The 13,945-nt window shown below is 45.1% G+C and overlaps 1 protein-coding gene across 1 annotated transcript in view; it reads right to left on the reverse strand.

The window, feature by feature from the left end:
- Positions 1 to 13,945, reverse strand: part of KAT6B (lysine acetyltransferase 6B) — a 67,174-nt gene that overhangs the window by 10,927 nt on the left and 42,302 nt on the right. Inside the window, 2 exon segments of the mRNA XM_083364152.1 lie at positions 59 to 290; positions 7,049 to 7,142. Coding sequence (XP_083220278.1) covers positions 59 to 290; positions 7,049 to 7,142 — 326 coding nt within the window.

A 13,945-nucleotide genomic window follows, 5' to 3' on the forward strand; every position in this document is an offset into this window, starting at 1 on the left:
TGTGCGCTTAACAAAAGCGAGCAAGAGGGAGCGGGGCAGCTCAGGAGCGGCTACTGACTTTTCTTCTCGCCTGTCAATCATGCTGTGGTGCTGGAGGACGGTAGCGATGTCATGGGGACACATCCCGGTGGCTCGGCTAATGGCCTTGATGCTGATCTGCTTCTGGTGGTGGCAGGAAAGGTATTCCCAGACGACGCTTTTCCAATAAGCCAGGTAGGAGACACGGCCCAGATCGGACAGAGGCTTTTCAGGTGACCCCGCCTGTCCCTCTCTTCGAGAAAGCAGGTAGCCTAGCAGAAAAGAAGAAGGGGAAGAATCACAATGGGCCACTCATAGAAGGCTAAGGGAGTGTAGGAGACGAAGAGGAGAAAGGGTCAACCTTATTCTCCAAAGCCACTGAAGGCCAGACAAGAAACAACGGATGGAAACCAACCAAGGAGAGAAGCAACCTGGAATTAAGGAGAAGCTTCCCGACAGCGAGGACAATTAACCAGAGGAACAGAAGTTGCCTTCAGAAATGGTGGGCGCTCCATCACTGAAGGTTTTTAAGAAGAGACCGGACAGCCACTTGTTTGGAATGATATAGGATCTCCTGCTAGAGCAGGGGGCTGGACTAGAAGACCTCCAAGGTCCCTTCCAGATCTATTCTATTCTATATGCTACGTTAAACTCCTATCTTACTGAATTTTGGACTTTACTCCAGACTTGCTGGCATTCAGGAAAACATGAACATCTTGATTTTTCCAGCAGGCAATCTGTGAACTGCTTGAACAGTAGTTATTCGAATTTTGGTATATTCTGTCCAGTGCATTGTTATTTTTATATCTGGTCCTTTGTTGTTTTAAATTTATGGTGTTTAATGATGTTTTTAGCTCACTGTATTGTGCCTTGAATCACTTTGATTAGGAAACCTTACAAACTGAATAAGCATTTTTAACAGTGACATTATTTTGTTAAGATAATTCAGCATTAAATATTGTCAACGGTATGACCGTATCACAAAGATCCTCTTTTCATACTGGTGGTTCACATGCAACTCTCAAAAGCAGTTCCAGGGTGATTGCTTTGATCCTTCTGTATGGCAAACCCACTTTGTGCAACACAGCAAAGAACTGACTGTCAAGATTTCAACCATTTCAGTTCCAAAGATAACTTGGATCATGTTTTGTTTTTAAAGGCCATATTCATCATGGAAATCTAAATACATAATAAAAGTAATAAAGAGTTCGTGGCATAAGAAAATCACCATTTTCCATTCTTTGAAATTCTCAAATTACCCAAATATAATTCCAGATGCATGCCTACAATTTCAAAACTCATGTACAGATATAACACCACTCACGCAGGAGGAGGATCTCCGTCTTTTGTCTCTTCCAAAGATCTTCAGAATATCAAGTTAGAGAGCTTAATTGAATGGGCCTATTATTCCCCACAGTTCAAGGGTCTCTCGAGAGCTTATTTTCTTAATTTTCCAATAAATTAGCGCTAGCTACTTCTCAGAAAAATGTTAAACGTTCAGGACAAAATTACACAATTGGTGAATGCTCCTATACACCCAAATTCCGAAGACAGTTTCTGAACCTTTAGCAATTTTAGGACGTGTGGATTTCAACTCCCAGCCAGCAGCCAAGAGGAAACATTACCTGAAATACATGGATCAGGTTATCACGTTCCGCTTTTCATTCAGGAGCTCAAGGTAGCTCCTTCTTCTAGCATTGCCTGTGATGTTAGGCTTGGCTGAGGAGGCCGGACTAGTCACAACATAGCTCTGTCAATAAGCTCTGCGTGATTCAGAGTTGTTTCTGGAGAGCTAACTTAACACCAATATCACCAAGCTAACTCAACGGGTGAGGCAGATTCATTTAACAGCTGTGTTGCCAGCTTAACAACTGCAGTGATTCACTTAACCAGTGTGGCAGGGAAGGTTGTAAAATGGGGCAGATTTCACTTAATGAATGTCTCGCTTAGCAACAGAAGTTTTGGGCTCAAGGACCACCCGTGCTTGGTTGTGCATTCTTTGAAAATGTCCGTCGAGCGATTCTTTTGTCCTTTTCCTTCTGACTTCTCCTCACTACGCACCCTGGGAGCGCCAACGTGGTTCACACCGTAACAAAAGCAGTTTGCATATCTGGATTAGGCAGAATTTCATTCCAGCTGGTCACGCTTGCAAAGAGTACCATATGGAGCTGGAAACTTGGGTTTCTAGGGCAACGGGTGCAGATCACTAACCAAGAGGGCCAGGCTGCTTCTCTCTGCCTCATTATCCAGCCTAATGAGAGGCAATGATCTCCTACGGGCTTGGTTTCCCCTCTCAATGAAGTTGGAAGTTCCCAGAATGAAAATCGGAAGCCAAAGCCCAGTGCTTCTGTGGCAATGGTCTTGGAAATGGAAATGTTTTCATTGAGGGGGGAAGAAAGAGTAAAAATAAAAATGTTAAAAAGCTGACTATTAATTCCAACTGAGCTGGCTCAGGCCTTCTTTTCTCCTAAATTCTATCTAGGCAACAAGGAGCTTTGTGAGCTCTCTTATTCCAGCCTTGTCCCCACCCTCTTTAGTAGAAAGAAATCACAAAACTAAGTGATCTTGCGGGATTTCCTAGATCAGTGTTTTTCAGCCTTGGCAGCTTGAATTTGCGTGGACTTCCAGAACTCCCCAGCCAGCAGAGCTAGATATTAAGTGACTGTGATGGTCTACTGCACAGCAATGAAAGGCCAACATCTGTTCCCCATCCGGGCCCAACAAAATGTGAACAGATTACAAATCAAACAGAACATAAACTTTGGGCTCCTAAATATTTCCATTAATTCAGTTTATTCTTGTGGCTTTAAATGACCATCTAAGCAATCTATTCAATTATCAAATGCAACCTATAACTTCTAGATAAGCTTTGGCTGAGAAGCAACCCACTTCTATTACACATTTTACATTCTATGCATGACAGTGGCTTTTGCACAACTGGAAACACCGAAGTGGTTAAAAGCATTTTAGCAAGCAGGTTATACCGTATTTCCAACAAACATTGATGACTTAAATACATTTAAAATATTCGGTTACTTACCTGTCCTTTATTTGGAGGTATGATCAGTTATATTAATTATTTAAATTCTGAAATCTGGCCGTAACCATTATTTACCTATTGTCTTCTACAGACAATTTACAAACACAACATATAATACAAGAATTTAAGGAAATATTTGCAAGAAAACAAAATCAGGGATCAAACTATAGCGATAGCTGGTGTCAGGTGCAAATAACCAGAAGCATTCATTGAGTTCAAAGTACAGAACAGTTTATTATTGCTACTTATAAACAAAAATCTAGTCAACTAATCGTCACAGCTAAATTGACACGCTATATAACGGTCAATGGAATTCATAGGGAGCTGGACCTGTGTCTCTTGTGGCAACACAATGATTCCAAACTAACGACACATTTAATTCCACCTTCCAGCTCAGCCTGCTCTTCTCCTATAGCTAGTATATCATAAAATTATACTAATAATGTTATATGATTTATTACATATCTGACCAAGAAGTTTATTTCAAGCCTTATGATAGATCATATATTGGAGTGATCAAAGCAGCTACCAATCCCAACCAAACGCTCAGCTAAGCCCAAATAATCAATGCCATCTCTCTGCATTTGGAATTGCAACCCTTCTAATTTTGCAAATGTCTTTGCCAAGAAGATGGCATTCAAGGATGAACTCTAATTATTGAAACAGAGAAGATGTTACCAAAAGGGACCATACTGTTACCTCCTTTAATCCCCCCTCTCAGCTACAGCAGCCTCAAAACTCCAGATTCACAGGCCAAGTCTCTCCATTTCCTGTGCCGGGGGAACGTAATGCAACACGCAGCTCTGATCTTTCTTCCACCTACCCTCCCGCCAAAGCTCTCAGAGGGAATTGCAGCTGAATGAAAGGGATAATTCCATTGTGTGGGTGTTGAAAAAAGAGAAGGCAAATTCTATCCAAGGTATCATTAGGAAGAGGACAGAAGGTAAAACAACATGCTTAAATCAGTTATGTCCAATTGTAGTTGGGTTTGTGTGTACAGTTCTGATCGCCACGTTCAAAAAGAATGGGAAAGAAATGCAGAAACAAGCACGGCGATTTTGCCTGTTACAATTCACACCTGAGTTATGTTTCACTTCTGAATAAAGTGCGGCATTTAGAAAAAAAACTCACTGAAGTTCACATGCACATGTAAATTCCAGTGTGGACTTTTGAACCCATTTTCTCACAACACACACACACACTTAAGAAACATGTTTAGCTAAATGCAATTGCAAATATATATAACCTAGCGATGACTTGTAAAAGTTTGAGCTACATCATAAAACATGAGGTATAATTCTGTTGTTACATTTATCTAGAATGTGTTGTTCACATCAGAATTCAAAGGCTCAATTTCTCTCATAACCCTACTCCCAGCCCTCACTAACACAATACAGATCAAGTCGACAGCTGCCGTGTAAGTTTAACAGGTTAGGAACCCTTTTAAAATGCTCCAATTGGCCAAAGGTTAATTTAACTCAAGTGTAAAATATCATTACCTAGACATCATGAGAATCTTCAAATCCATCAGTAAAGCAAAACGACATTTTAAATAAAAAGAACAGAAGGCAATGTAGATTTGTTAAAAACAGATTCTTATTGCTTTTTGCCAACGTGCAGAGGTCTTAATGTTTCGATGTCAACGTGGAGGGAGGAATCCAGGCTACTACAGAGTGGTTTCCTGGTTTTCAACACTGGTCAGGTCATCCCAAAGGTGCTTTTTCAGGAGGCAACTGGACAGGAAAGTCCAGCTGCCTCCTGAAAAAGCCCCTTTGGGACAACCGTGACCTGGATGACCGAGAATCTCCACAGACATTGAGCCATGCACTTTGGGATGGACACCCTTCGAATGGTGCGGGAGCGTGAACGGATTTCCAGAAAACATTGCAGACTACAGGAGCCATTGGCGCTTCAGTTGGAGATGCAGGCAACACAGACTCAGCCCCAACACCAACCAGGTGCCTGTCTCCAACTGGGAAGGGACCCAGGGCAGATAAAACAGCCTGCAGCAAGAAGGCTTCACCACCCCATTTGCTTCACCTGCGGCTTGGTGAGGCAACAGGTAGCTGGTTTGTCAGAATTAGAGGTCATATCAAGCATTTATATTTTGCATTTCAAGTGACACCTTTTTCTTCAGAAGAGAAATGTCAGCTGTCATTTTGCTTCAGTTCCTGAACAGCCTCTGACGATGTCCCCTGTTGCGCTCCAATTTAGGAGGAGGAGGCAGGCTTTTAAAAAAGGTTTCTTAGAAGTTTCCTAGCAGCACTCAAGTCCCTTCTGCAATCTCTAAAATGTCAAACATGAATATTCTGAAAGAAAGTGATTAGTGATATGATTTTATCAACCTATCTCTTTTTCATGATCGCCATTAATGCAAAATAAAAACTTCCTACTCGTATTCATCTTCTTCCCAATTTCAGTTTTGACAACACGGATCATGGAGAAGAAACTCTGAGGTGCCTGAAATGTCAAGTTTCTTTTCTTTTTTTAAAAAATGTGATTAAATGTGACTTGAATTAAACATTCTGGGGGAAGAAAATAAGATGACAAGATAGATGAAAGAAAAGAGGAGAAACAAATTCAGAAAGATAAAACGTGAAGTGGACGGGGAACTTACAAGCCGCAGAGAATTAGGCTAGAGTTTTCAATTATTTATCACTGAGTATTAAATAATTAAATACAATTTTGAAAACCACAAATCATTGTCAAAATCCACGTAATATATCAACGGCAACACAGACAGTCCTTGCTTAATGATCACAATAGAGGCCAGCAAATCTGTTACTCAGCAACGTGGGCATTAAGCGAGACATCACATGACCGTAATTTATGATTTTTATCTGGTGCCTTCCTGTTGGTTGACTAATGTGTTGATGGCCGGCCGGCTTATATACCGCTTCACAGAGCTTTACAGCACTCTCTGGGCAGTTGACAGAGTCAGCCTATTTGCCCCCAACAATCTGGGTCCTCATTTTACTGACCCTGGAAGGACAGAAGGCTGAGTCAGCCTCAAGACGGTCAGGATCGAACTGCAGGCACTTGGCAGTCAGCAGAAGGAGCCTGCAGTACCGCATTCTGACCACTGCGCCACCAGGGCTCGTGACTGCACGCTAGGGCTTATTTTCCAGTTGGGTCTTATTTTGGGGGAAACACGGTACCGTCTTCTCCAAGTCGCTTCTAGCCATCCAATTTGGCCTGGCTGATTGGGCATGTTATGGGTCCCATCTTCCAGGGGGCAAGAAAAGTGCCTTCTCTGATGTTTCATTCTGACCCACATGACACACACTACGGAGGACCGTTTCCCTCCCGTGCCCCCTGGCCCCTGGAGGATAAATGGCATGAACAGACACTCTCCTTGTCCTTTCCTAGTGACAATGCAATGTTTAGTCTGTTCTCTGGCTCCATTCTGTTTTCCTGCCTTTTGATAAAAACTCTACAGGAGCAGGGGAGGAAACATTTTGAGCTCTTCAAAATACGCCGCCTGCCTAAGCATGTGATAAAGAAAAAATCAAAAAAAAAATCAGGATATACTGTTTTTTTTACAGCATGCTCCAATGGTATCTTTCAGATCTGAGACAATTACATTTTTGGAAGGAACAAAAGCCTAAAACATTATGCTCCCGTTTTAAGTACTGCTCAACTAAAATATACTTGGTGCTAAAAGCAACCCGGGAACTGAAGAAAGCCCTAAATTATTTTTTTTGCTTCTAATGACGAATCACGGCTTCTCTCTGCCTTAATGAGCAAGGCGAAAGGAAGGCAATTTAGGCAATTCGTTCAATCTAACAACACCAAGAGCTGACTTCCCGGCGAAGAGAGGGAGCCAGCTTCTTCAGGTGCACGAGAGGATTAGAGGTGTCTTTTGATGGACTTACGAGAGACAAGAGAGCCGCTCGTCTATGCACGGAAAAAGCCCCGTTGCTCTCGCTGAATTTCCACTGCAATATCCGCTCCCCAAACCCACCAGCGCAAAGGCCGCCCTTCACTTACTGAAATCGATGAGGAACCTCCCGAATCCTTGCCTTTGGTACTGGGGCATGATCATGATGCAGGAGACGTTATACTTCTGCTGGCAGAGCTTTTCCTGGGAAAGAGAAACAGGGGAGACGGCTGAAAATATCGCAAAGGCACCGCTTTTGCCCCACCCCCACCCCCAAATCTTCGAACGTTACCCCAGAAGGCAACAGGTCAAAATCGAGATTACGCTCTGCCTCAGAAAGCAGAACGAGGCAAAGTAGACCAAATCTGGAAAGGCTCCGTGTTTTGTGGAATTAAGAACTGAAAAACAAATAAATCCAAAAGGGATAGTACGATCAAATTAAAAAGGGGAGAGAAGAGGGAAGATTTATTTATCCGTCCCCATTTTTCTCCTGCGGGAATCATGCAAAAGAGGCCATTCCCCCAGCATTCAATCATACAGGGTGGGATCAAAAGCCACACCTATCAAAAAGACGGCTTTTCATTTTTATTTCATCAGCGGCCACCACTGACCGGCACAACTGCTTATCTACCCTAAAGTTATACTGTACTCTGGAGTCCTAAGCGTATCACTTCTGCTTGGATTTTTAGAACAGGAACTTCACATAAGATCAGACAAAAAAACAATTCCTCCGAAAACAGCAGAAGGAAAAGCTTTAGAGGAAAAAGACTGTAGGAATCCAATCTCAACGTTCAGGTCACTGGGACGCTTCCTATAATCGGTCAGGGGTTCACGTGGGCTGAGAAAGAGGCTTGCCAAGGGGGCTCTGAGACCACCACCGTCCTTACCGTGTGACGGAAGCCAGAGCAAGGAAAGGCTGGCTCAAGGGACTATCTTGCTGGTAAACACTTAACTAAAGCCAACTGGAGTCTGCCACCTGGCGCCTTCTGGAACCACGAAGGGGAGGGAAGCTGGCAATCAGTGAGCAAACTGGGATAGCAGGAAAACCAGGAAAGCAGGATGGAGTTTTGTGAAAAGACAGGCACCTCCATGATTCTTCTCTAACAGGGGTGAACAACATCTGCTGCCCCAGCACCCTATTTGCGACTCCTGAGATGTCAGCCCTGGAATTCGGTGGCAAATCCTCTGAATGTTGGGAATTATGGCTCTCGGAGTAAAGTTCAGAAGCAAAGGTGGTGGGGATGGGACTCCAAAGCCCTCGTCTCCTCTGTGCGTCCACCCCAGAGGATGACGGGCAAAGCCACCTCCCCCTGCTTGGTGACCATCTACAGCCTACCAAGCAGCCACTCAGGAAGAAGGTCCAGAAAAGTTGCCCATTCCCCATCTCGAACAATTTACTACCTTTCCTTCCTCAAAAGGAGCCAAGAGAATGAACTCACAACTGTGTGTGATATAAATTTGTACTTATGCAGGCCTGGTAATCTTCTGGCCCAGGATGGCTGGCTCCCTTTGCAATAGCGATCGATTCCCATCTATCGTCTTAGCATCCATGAATTCAGCGGCTAAAGGAAACGAGCAAAGCTACTTGGCGTAATTACTTCCACAGATCTACCAAGACTAGATCCATTTCAAGGGTGTCGACACTGGACACCTTAACCCTCTCAAGAACTTTCTGTTCACCTCCTTCCCTGAATTCTGGAGCTCCCCGAATGAGGCCTTAGTGCAGGGGTCTCCAAACCTGGCAACTTTGAGACTTGTGGACTTCAGCTTCCAGAATTCCCCAGCCAATTCTGGGAAGTGAAGTGCACAAATCTTAAAGTTGCCAAGTTTGGAGATCTCTGCCTTAATGAAATCTGATTCATACGGCATTTCATTTTTAAGAAAAATTCCTGGCACTTAACATGTTTTCATGCCCCAAGACACCAATTATTCTTACGTTCAAAATAAAATAAAATAAAAAGTGAACAAACAAAAAAATGAGAAAAAATCTAAATAGCACCAACAAGGTTTTTTAACTGGCCCACCTAATAAATGAATAGGCCTGAGAGTCAACCCTGCCCACCAGGCAGCCTCTTTTTCAGCCCGTGGCGAAACATTTCAGTCAGCAGCAAAAATGCAGCCCCAGATATCGAAGGGGGACTGGGAGTGGGAGAATTAAGAAAGTCACCCCGTCTGTGGGACTGGCTGTCACGGAGGCATCTACAGTGTGATCAAAACAACCAAGATGGCGGGCAGAAGAGCCACCTTGGCTTTTTTTGACACACACGCACACAGACGCATTTGCCTAGTGTGCATAACGGATTGTGCATCTCTCTTCTCCTCCTCACTCATGGGAAGCAGCCATTAGGACCCCTTATTTCTGCCAAGCGAGGAACTTCAAACGAGTGAGTTTACTTGAGGTAAATGGCTGGTGGATGCTCATTAGAGTACGTGATGTTATTTTAATTGAACAATTACACCAGGAAGCCAGAAATTGGCTCTTGGGGGAAATAGACCAAGATTGCTCTAAAGGAAAGCATGGAGGCTACTGGCTCCTAGATACAAACAATCTTGGAGAAGACTTCAATGAAAGAATTCCCAAATGTAGTCTAGGAAATAAAAAAACTACCCTCGAAGCGCATGGGAGCAAACGGCTTCAGCGCCGTCACCGAGGAAAACTACACGAAGAGGCCAGCGCATCAGTCGGCAATATAGCTGAGTCCAATTCAGAGGGAGCTTTAATCTTTATATTAGACTTGACATCAATTTTGATTTTGTTTCTCCCCCAATACCTTATCAGTAAACAGTGATTCTTTTCTTTATTGTTCATTATCCATATACCGTATCTATGTACATCTATATAAAATGCAAATAACGTACCGTATTTTCCGGCGTATAAGACGACTTTTTAACCCATGAAAATCATCTCAAAAGTTGGGGGGTCGTCTTATACGCCCAGTCGTCTTATACGCCGGAAAATCAGCGGGCCCGGGAAGGCACGCCCTCCCCTCTCACTGTGGAGGAAGCAGGGCAGGCTGGCGTCTGGCACGCACGCGCTCCCCAGCTGTTAAGGAGCACTCGTGTGCACAGGACTGCCCTGCCGGCTCCCGCCCAACGCTCTTCCCTCTTGAGGCAGCATCCCCGAGGACTCCTTAGGAGCCGGGGAGCGATGCTGCCTCAAGAGGGAAGAGCGTCGGGCGGGAGCCGGCAGGGCAGTCCTGCACACGCGCGCACTCCCCGGCTGCTAAGGAGTGCTCCTTAACAGCTGGGGAGCACGCGCGTGCACAGGACTGCCCTGCCGGCTCCCGCCAGACGCCAGCCTGCCCTGCTTCCTCCACAGTGAGAGGGGAGGGTGTGCCTTCCCGGGCTCACTGATTTTCCGGCGTATAAGACGAAAAATCTTGAAAATCAACTCAAAAGTTGGGGGGTCATCTTATACGCCCAGTCGTCTTATACACTGGAAAATACGGTACACAGAATATCAATAAAGCAGTAAAACAAAATGGCCATTGGAGTCTAAAATTTTAAAGTGAATGAAAATAGTAAAAAAAATTAATACATTAATGTAAATCGCAGGTCTTCGAACTTGGCCCTTTTATGACTTGTGGACGTCAACTGCCAGAATTCTGGGAGTTGAAGTCCACAAGTCATAAAAGGGCCAGGTTTGAAGACTCCCTGGTGTAAATGATGGGATAAAGGTGCCCAGAAGAGGTTCTATCTGGTGGACTCTAAAGCAGACAAAATGCAAGTTCGAAATTGGTTGATTAACAGGTGGTTGTGAACAAACTATGTTTCATTAAAATTTGCTCAGGATTTTTTTTTAAAAATCAGATGTTAAGAATCTATTTATTCTAGTGAACAGATGGCCCTCCTGTCAGAGAAGAAGCTAGCAGCAGCCAAGCAAAAGAAGAGGGTAGGAATTTGGAAAGCAGAGCATTTATCTAATCCAGCATTTCTCAAGGGGTGGACTTCAACTCCCAGAACCCCCCAGCCGGCATGCTGGCTGAAGAATTCTGGGAGTTGAAGTCCACCCATCTTCAAGCTGCTAAGGTTGAGAAATGCAGATCAAGTCAACAGAAAAATCAACGAAGGCATACTGTAACTTCTTTTGCTTCATGCCGTTTCATTCATGTGTGTGAGGAATAAGGCAGAGCTCCATTCCAGAGAGCAAAGGGGGGAACTCTGGGTAACCCCAAAGAGATGCTAACGTGCCCCATTTGGGTGATCCTACCTGGGACCCAGTTGGGCAGGGGGTGGGTTTTGTTCCCGAGAGATGAGCCACTCGGTGGAAGGCAGGAAAAGAGCAGCTTTGTCAGAAGTGAAAACCTCCCACCTTGAAACGAAAGACGCCTTTTGGAGTTGCAGCTGCTTCTCCCCTTGCGTAGCTGAGCCAGGAGGACATTGTGGCAGTGGGAAGGCTAAATTCTCAGTCCCACATTTGGGGTCAGGAGTTCATTTTTAGCTAGCGCAGGGGTCTCCAAACTTGGCAACTTCAAGACTTGTGGACTTCAACTCCCAGCATGGCTGGCTGAGGAATTCTGGGAGTTGAAATCCGCAAGTCTTGAAGTTGCCAAGTTTGGACCTTCTTGGCCCAGCTCTCCTACTCTCTTGTTCATCTCTATCTCCCCCCACCCCCCCAAAATTCTGGATCAAACGGATAATACACTCCTAAACCAAGCACTGGGCTGCAGTTTTCTAATACTTCTTTTTCAAGAAAATTGTGAGAGACTATCCGGAGGCCCAGAGGCATTTATGTAAATAAAAATGGTTGGAGAAGTCATGCCGGCTTCTGGTTTCAATTGGAACATTATTTTTTAAAAAAGAAAAGAATACCAGGCTACTATGCTCTGCCTACCAAGAGCAACATCTGAAGGCACCCTGGCGCACCGGCCCTCTTCCTTACCCAAAGTACTTTATTTTTTCATCCTAGTGTAATTTCTCTCAGGGCCCATTGGAACACTGTCACGGCCTCCTCCTGAGATTGGCATCTTTCATGACAAATTGTGGCGGGGGGTTTTCACACAACACTCTAAGACCCCCGTTTTGCTGTAATTTAAAAACCCAATCTTTAATTTCTGCTCTCATTATCGGTCTTTCAGTTTGTCTTGATTTGAAAAATACAGTACGGTCGGGTGGAGTATTTTTGTTGAAAGAGAAAAACTGAGGTGCACATGTTGAAACGTAACCCAGGTAATCCTGCGTCAGCTGCCCCGTGGATCAGAGGGAAAGCAAATGGAAAAACATTGGAGAAAAGGCCATCATCGCCGCCAGGTTACATTACCATTTCAAAGTGAAGAGACACTACAGTTTTTTTTAGAAACTGACCCAAGTTAAGACCGGATACAAAGCTAAATGACGTCGATTCGCGTTCCCCAACGCCAGAAGAACGGCACCCGCAGCCAGGGTCTTAATAGGTGCGTCCCATAACGAGGAACAATTGCGTGCAACGTCATCGTCTGTGCTTACAACTTACCCTTCATATAGCCACATTTTTCCCTCTCCTTTTAGGGGCAAATCCAGGTGGAAGGGTGGAGTGCCTGGGACGAGCAGAGAAGCCTGGGATGCCCTGAATACTATTGACCCTGTTGCTTAAATCAGTAGCCAGCAAGATGGGTTAAAACTGCAGAGACCCGTCCGGTGCAGTAGAACCCAGGCGCGTAAGGCAGCTTTTGACGGGGCTGCAATACACGACCCGGCCTCTCAGCACTGCCGTGAAGGTGCCCACCACCAATTGGAATCAGAACAGTGCTGGAAGGGACCTTTGAGGTCCTCTAGTCCAGCCCTCTGCTCAAGCAGGAGACCCTAGACCATTCCAGACAGGTGGCTGTCCAACGAAAATGAAAAAAGTCCAAGCAAGATTTGAAACCATTCATTTCTTTGGAAAATATTAAGACGCACTGAGCTACAGTGCGTCGTGGCTTGTGGGGAACCACGCTGATTTTCAGCAAGAATGGCTGCTTTCGTCGCAGGTAGTCCTCGACTTAGGACAAAAAAATTGAGACTGCTGAGCAAGGGGGTTGCTAAGCGAGCTGCACCCAATTTCACGATCTATTTTGCCTCGGTCATTAAGTGAATCACAGCAACCGTTAAGTGAACCGAGTGACTTTGCCCGCCAGAAGGCAGAGGGAAGGCCACCCGTGGCGCTCACACCGCAAGCTCTGTAAATACACACCAGCTGCCAAGCACCCAATTTTTGATCGTGTGACCACGGGAGTTGTGTGTCGCCTGCAAGCGCGAGGACCGGCTGCAGGTCACATTTTTTCCAGTGCTGTGGTAACTTCGAGCGGCCACTGAATGAATAGTCGTAAGTCAAGGACTACCTGTATTTACATTTCTGTACCTTTGTACGCCAACCGCTGGGCCTCTCTTGAAGTCCCCTGTTTATGTCAGGGACTCGATAGAAAATATCACGTTAAAGTTTTGTGTCCAACCACCTTGTCTTTTCTGCTAAAACGGCACCGGGAGGGCGCCCTTTTAGGCAAACTATTATTCCCTCGGCCTCTTCGTAACATTCGGTCTATGCGACTCTCACCGAGCATCTCCTGCAAAGAAACTCTGCTGACACCTTTCGGCCTAACTGCTGGCAGGAATCTCAACGGGATGACTATGTCCTTAATTTTTCTACTTCTCGGTTCGGAAACCCTGAAACTCACGAAATTCGGCCTTACTATTCTGCCACGTAAACATGTATATCTTTGTACTGTCCTATCAAACACCCTGGAGCATTTTCAAGCAGAGCAAGGGAGCGCAAACACTTCATGAAATTAAGAGAGAGAGAGAGAGAGAGAGAGAGAGAGAGAGAGAGAGAGAGAGAGAGAGAGGTAACCTTTGACAGGGGCGGCCACACGGGAAGGGACCCAGGAAGTCAAGAAGGCCCCCAGGAAGTCCCGCCCTTTCCTAGGTGCTTCAATCGCGCCCTCCTGGCCGACCTCTTGACTCTTGGGTCCCCTCCTGGCCAATCAGCCGAGGGATGAAGAAGAGCGCTAGCAGAGGACTCCCTCCCTCTGTTTAACCCATCCTGCTAACTA

This window comes from Vipera ursinii (assembly GCF_947247035.1).
Source record: "Vipera ursinii genome assembly, chromosome: 5".
NCBI classification, from domain to species: domain Eukaryota; kingdom Metazoa; phylum Chordata; class Lepidosauria; order Squamata; family Viperidae; genus Vipera; species Vipera ursinii.